We start from the raw sequence: 6,282 nt of genomic DNA, 5'->3' as shown, positions 1-6,282 counted from the left end.
TGGTGAAAGCAAGTGGCTGGGGGCAGATGGGGCACGAGGGGACTGCCCCGCGGGGCAGCTCCTTCAGCTGCAGGGAGAAGGAAGTTAAGCTGAGGCCAGACATGTGGCAGTGGATCAGAGCAGGGCCCGGCTTAAATCCAGGTGACCTCAGCAGCAGCAACGCTGTATATTTGCTAAACATACAGATGAAATGCGTTACTTATAAACGTATAGAATCTATGTAAAGACGCACACAGATGCCCAGCTGGCAGGAGCTGGAGGTACCGTGTCCCCACGCAGCACAGCGGGGCTCACGGCTGCCAGGCAAGGGCTGCCCGGGCTGCAAACCCCGGCGGGACCCGGGATCGGGGGCAGCGACACTTAATCCAGCACTTCTCACGGCTCCCGGTCCTTAAAAAAAAAAAGAAAAAAAAAAAAACGAGAAATTTTATAAGACATGAAAATCCCTCCCCCTTTACCTGCTTCAGGAGGTATTAACTCCCTTTGAAGCGTTAGCGCTTTAGCAGGTGTGTGAGCACCGGGCAGCCCCGGGTGCCAAGTGCAGAAGTCGGGTCAAACTGTGACTCGGTCCTGACTCGCTGCCGGCAATGGAAACGTCTTTGCTGCATCCTGCCTGGGTCTGCTGAGCGCGGGGCCGGGGAAGAGGTGGTTCCCTTCTAATTTCGTGGCGTGAAAATGTCTGGGTAAACCCGGAAGGCTTCGAACCTTCTTTTCCAAGACATCAAAGGCTCCTAGGGCAGCCAAAGCTGCCACACGTCGTTGCTGGGGGAGCTGCTGTCCCGAGAGCGCTTCACACCTTCAGCGCAGGAGGCTCCGGGAGCAGAGTTAATAGCAGCCGGCAAAGTGGAGTTGAAAGTAAGAAAGCGTTCAGGGTACTGTTTTTTTTTTTTTTTTAATAGAATGTCCTCTTCTGAGATCAAAAGGGCCTCACATTGTGAGAACAAATGCTTTAGGGAGAGGAGCAACATTTCTCACCACGGGGTGAGGAACAGATGGCTCGGGAGCCCCGGTCTCGGCAGGCCGCAGCGCCGGGCGCGGAGCCGCGGCGGCCCTGACCCTCCTCCGAGCCCCGCACGGCCATTAATAATTTACACCGTTACTTTTCTTTAACTGGGATTTTCCCCTTCCTTTGGGATATTAAAGAAATAAATCTCCATTAAGACGTTGCTTCGTGTGTGAATATACAGGGGGACTTGGGTAATTTTCCAGCTCATGAAAAATGCAGTACTAAGGACCAACAGACAGACTTGCAGAAGTGGGAGTACAAAGGATTACGAATAGCCACGTTGTGTGTATATATAACAAAGGCGGATAGGCAGACCTGATAGTTGGGAAAGTGTCTGATAATGCCCGAGTTAGGACTGGATGTAGATAGGAGGAGGTGTAGGTGTATGGGTCTGCAGAGACACGCGTGAGCTTCTTTCGCTGCGGTCTGTTCCGAGGTGCTCGGTGAGGTGGGTGCGATACGGCGTGCCTGGCTCCATAGGTACCTGCACGGCACGTATAGCGCCATAGGTACCTGCTCGGAAGCGATGCAGCAGCCCCCGCTCCCGAACTGCTTCTCGGGTGTGGAGCGGCCACGTGTGTCCCTGGTTGCTTCCCAGGAGCATCTGTTCCCGGAGCAGGGACCCCCAGCTGGGCTTGTCCTGGCTTGGCCTTTCCAGCCGGCTCCTGCTTCACAGCAGTGAATTTCGGGCTCTGGTGACAAAAGGGAGCGTGAGAAACTCGGGGAGAGGCGGAGGTGGGGGGGACATTAGCTGTGTGCGGTGAAAGACCCCGGCTTGGCAGCCACGGGGGCAGAGGGAGCGGCGAGGGGAGCCCTGGAGGGGGCTACATATGTAAGGGCGCAGCGGCACCGTCTCTGCGGACTCTTCCGGAGACTCCCTTTGAGTTTCAAATGGGCCCTCGAGAGCCTTTGTTGTGCCCGACACACTGACACATCAGTAACCCCCTTTTTGTCCTCGCCTTTCCGCTCCCCGGCCGCCCGGGCCGGCTCGGGCCCCTCCTCACCCGGCGCTGCCCTTCGCAGGGAGCACCGAGTTCCGCAGTCAGGCGGGGGAACCCGGGGGCTTCCCAGGATCAACCCCTGCTCCAGCGAGGCGGTTCGACTCACCTCAGTTCAACAGAACCTTCAGACTCTTTGGTTCAACGAATAGGTTAAATGAAGCTCGCTCACCCTCACAAGTTTTAAAGTCAATCCGTCTGCCTCCCCCACCCCGCCCCAGCAATTCTTTCTACGTTTTGAAAACTGCTAGCGTAACAAAATCTTCTTTTCACCTCCCGCGCCACCCCTCATTTTTCTCTTATCTCTGGACTAATTGGAGGCTCAAAATCTTTCCTTTCGAGGCAGAGAAGTATATTACAGAGAGCGAGATGGTATCGCTGGGGGAAGAGCGATGCTCTGTCGCCCCGGGAGCTTCCGCGGGGCCGGGCGGGGGCTGCGCCCGGGCCGAGCGGGGCTGCGGGGCCGGAGCCGCTGCCGCAGGTACTTGGCTCCTTCCTCGCCCCGCGCACGCCCCCACCAAAAAGGTTTGCAAATTTGACGAAGCCAGAACAATAGTTTCTCCTGGCAGCCCCTCTGTTTACTTGTTTAGAAATCCCAGAGGCGTTTCGAGGTAAAAAGGTCAGGGCTGTATCCGGGCTGCCCCCACCTCCCGCCCCGCTCCGCAGGAGCAGAAAGCGCTGCCCCTCTGCGCAAAGCTGCGGGTGCCCGCGGCTGCCCCAGGCTCCAGGCCCTTCACGGGCTCTTTTTGCCCGTTCCTGGCTGCCTGGAAAATCCCCTCCTCCCTTCAGGGATCATCCCGGGACTCTTACGAGAAAAAAAAAATCGCCCTTCCTTTTGGTGCTGACTTGGATCAGCTTTACGGAACTGTTCCTGGACATTCAGAAACTCGCATTTCCCCTCTGCCGGACCCCAAGTTCGTTCCAGTTAATGTTTCACTACAGTGGATCTGCTTCCGTGCCGGGAACGGTTCTCCTAATGATGAGGATGCTGCTCAGGTCCCTGAGGCCTCGTTGCCTTCTGCATTATGAAATATTGCGGCTCGGTCACCGCAGTGTCCCCGCGCCCGGCGCAGCGAGGCGAGAGCGGCCCAGGTCCTGCAGCTGCGGCACCGCGGGGAGCGGTTCGGCAGCTTTGGCACAGACGGAGGCTTCTCCTTCCTCCTCCTCCCTCCGTCCCCGGCTTCCTCCTCTCCACCTCGCCCGCTTCCCCGGACCTGAGATATTCCCATTTCGCTCAGAACCGAGACGAGTTGCGTGTGGGAAAAGTAAACTTTATTAAAGTGAGGTAGCTTCATTTAAAAGTACAGAGCAGGGGAAGGGGCCGCAGGGGAAACGGGAGAATCCGATTAAGAATTCGCTAGTTATTTTTCGATGCCGTTTTTGCCTTTAAAGCACTTTTAACGAATCCTCCCGTGGTTTCATTCGTTCTACGCTAAAGTTTCTCGGGGGGGATGGAAGGGAAACACTTAACTGTGGTTAAATAATGTTTTATCGGGCTCCGATAAGCCTAGGGACGTGGGGGCACGGGGAACCGTGCTGCTCATTTCAAGACTTGAGGCTATCGAGACGTACAATAAATACCCGTCCGTCCATCAGTGTCGGGGGGAGCCAAGAGCTGCTGTCCCACTCCGCAGCCTTGTTCCCGTGCACGTTCACACCTCGTGCGACAAGGACTATTGCCCAAGGTGGCCGAGGTCAGACGTCCCCTGATCTCGTTGTCGCCGATAGCACAACCCACTCTCCCCCAGGACTAGCAACACCCGAGTCGCGTGCAGAACCCTGTACAACAGCGATAGTGCAAAGTGGTAGAAGAGTTGCTTTTCTTTTTCTTTTTTTTTTTGCCTTTCGTTTGTTGTATCTTTCCAGAGGCTTCTAGATTTTTGGATACATCAAATCTCATTCCAAGATATACAAAGAGTAAATAAAACAGAAAAAAAATACTCAAAACTTTTTACACTCTCGTGGGGAGGAAAAAATACATCAAATATAGCATTCTTGCAGGCAAAAGTCATTGTGCACTTTTAAAAAAAATGGGGGAGAACTAAATTCGTTTTCAAGTTTCCGTAGTTGAAAGTGCAGTTCCTATCGGGGAGGGAGAAGGGAAAGGGAGAGGGGAAAACGTCCCTGAGACAAATGGCTATTGCTACCAATGTATGAGGACACGGCTGCTCCTTTGGAGTCCAGTGTTTTACAGGGGTTCTATAAATTAAGAGCGCGAAACGCAGGAGAAATAGTATCAGACGGGTGGTGACGGCTCTAGGGGAAGGGAGCGCGAGGGGGGACGCGACTCCCGCTCGGCCCGGGCGCGCGTGGGGCCGGGACCGCGCGGCCGAGTGGGCCCCTCGCGGCAGCCCGGCTGGGTCGCTCTGCCCCCCGCGGCGTCGTCTTTCAGGAAGACCCCGAGCTGGGGGAGGCCTCAGGTGATGTGCAGTTGGACTGATCCGATGCTTCATTTGCTTCTTTCGCAGACCTGGAAGCGGCAGCCGGGGCTAGACCTTCCTTTTCCCTCTTCTTCTGCTTCATCCGCCTGTTCTGGAACCAGATCTTCACCTGCGTTTCGTTGAGCTCCAGGGTAGCAGCGATCTCCACCCTTCGGGCCCGGGTGAGATACTTGTTAAAGTGGAACTCCTTCTCCAGCTCCGTGAGCTGCTTGGTGGTGAAGTTGGTGCGGATGGTGTTGGGCTGGCCCAGCAGTCCGTACTCCGACACTTTAGCTGTTAATGAGCAAACAGCAGCAGGGCAGGAGCAGCCAAAGCGAATCCCTGGCCGGGGACACTGTGGGTGCTGGACCAGGCAGCCCCCCCCTCCTCCCCCCCTCGCCCCATCCCCCCGCCCCGCTCCTCCGTTTCCGGGGCATTTGGTCCCTCCATCCTCCGCAGTTTGTCCCGTATCCCGGAGCTTGAGCTTTCCCTGGCCCCGTAGCCCAGGGATGTCACCTGGAGACTCGGGCTCTGCCAAGCCGCCCTCCTGCCCTGCTCCCGGTGCCCCGTGTCCCCTGCAAACTGCCATGAAATGTGAATGCGCGTGGGAAGGTGGGGAGGGCAAGGATGGAAGGAGGAAACACCGGGATTTACGGAAGATTGGAGAGAAGGAGATTGAACAATAGGGGAGATGGAAGTCCCGACTGTGGAAGGAGCAGGAAGGCTGCGGCGCTTCCTATTTCGAGCTGGGTTTAAACCGCATTCGGCCTGTGGAAAGCGGAGCCCGGGGCCCCTCCACGAGACGGGACTGGGGTGGCCGCAGCCGGCCGGTGTTTAAATGAAAAAGAACCCGCTCTCCCTGGGAAGAGGAGCCTTGAGTGGCAGCCCCGGGGAAGGGGACCCTGCCCGGCTGACCCTGCCCTCCGTCCCCGCAGCTCGCCGCACTCACCTGTTTTCGGCGGGTTCCGCTTCACTCGCATCCAGTCGAAAGTCTGCGCGGCGCTGCCGTTGGGACACGGCTCCGGGGGACACCCGAGGTCTTTGTCCTCGCTTAGAGCAGGCGAAAGGTTGCTGTAAACCGCGGGCAAGTAGCTGGGCTCCTCCTGCCCGTAAAGGTGCTGCTGGTAGTGGCCGCCGGCCGCCCCCGGCCCGCAGTAGCCCTCGGGCAGCGAGCCGAGGCCGGGGCCCGCGTAGCCCGGCGCTTGGAAGTAGGCGCCGTCCGCGTCCTGCTGGCCGAGGTAGAGCTGGTGGTGCCCGTAGGCCGGGCCGCAGGTCTGCGCCGGGTACCCGGCGGCGGGGCCCGCGGGCGCGAAGGGCCCGGCGCGCCCGGACGAGGGCGGCGCGTAGCCCGGGCTCGGCGGGGGCAGGTGGGCGGCCGCGGCCGCGCTGCCGCCGGCGCCGAAGCGGCCGTCGCCGGGAAAAGTGTCAGTGGCGGCGCTACCTGAGCAAGCGGGGAAGGCCGGGGGGCTCTGCTCTAAAGGGTGGTAGGCGCCTGTCCCACGGTTACAAATTGCGTACTCTAAGAAGGAGTTCATCCTGGTATTGTCCATCTGCCACTGATGGAGGAGGGTCAGCCCGTTTTGGGGGGATCCCGCCCGCCCTACAACCTTTAGGCAGTATGTCAAAGCTGGACAACTTCCTGGCACGCATCGCTAGTGCTCGAGGCCCGCAGCCCTCGGCGGGGTTTGGGCTGGGGGGCTGGGGCGGGGGCCACGTGGTCCGGGGCGAGCCCAATGAGCGCGGGGCGCCCCAAGTTTGGCGCATCTCGGAGCTCATCCATCAAGGCCCTGACATTTGCATGACAAAGGGGTTTCAATCAAACCCTGCCCATCAATCTGATAACAACACGAATACGTCA

General features: G+C 58.4%; 1 protein-coding gene across 1 annotated transcript; it reads right to left on the bottom strand.

Moving 5' to 3' along the window:
- Positions 1-4,392: 4,392 nt before the first annotated feature.
- On the bottom strand, positions 4,393-6,064 carry HOXB1 (homeobox B1). The gene is made up of 2 exons (XM_088532661.1): positions 5,374-6,064; positions 4,393-4,718 (listed from the first exon to the last, which is right to left on the bottom strand). Exons 1-2 carry the CDS (start codon positions 5,972-5,974, stop codon positions 4,393-4,395), a joined length of 927 nt encoding a protein of 308 aa, XP_088388787.1. The 5' UTR covers positions 5,975-6,064.
- Between the last annotated feature and the right edge of the window lie 218 nt (positions 6,065-6,282).

This window comes from Tinamus guttatus, unplaced genomic scaffold, assembly GCF_059628265.1.
Source record: "Tinamus guttatus ecotype Peru unplaced genomic scaffold, ASM5962826v1 Tinamus_guttatus_pri_ptg000463l, whole genome shotgun sequence".
In the NCBI taxonomy this organism is placed as follows: domain Eukaryota; kingdom Metazoa; phylum Chordata; class Aves; order Tinamiformes; family Tinamidae; genus Tinamus; species Tinamus guttatus.
Note: the sequence above shows the minus strand (reverse complement) of the source record. Positions and strands in the feature narration are given on the sequence as shown.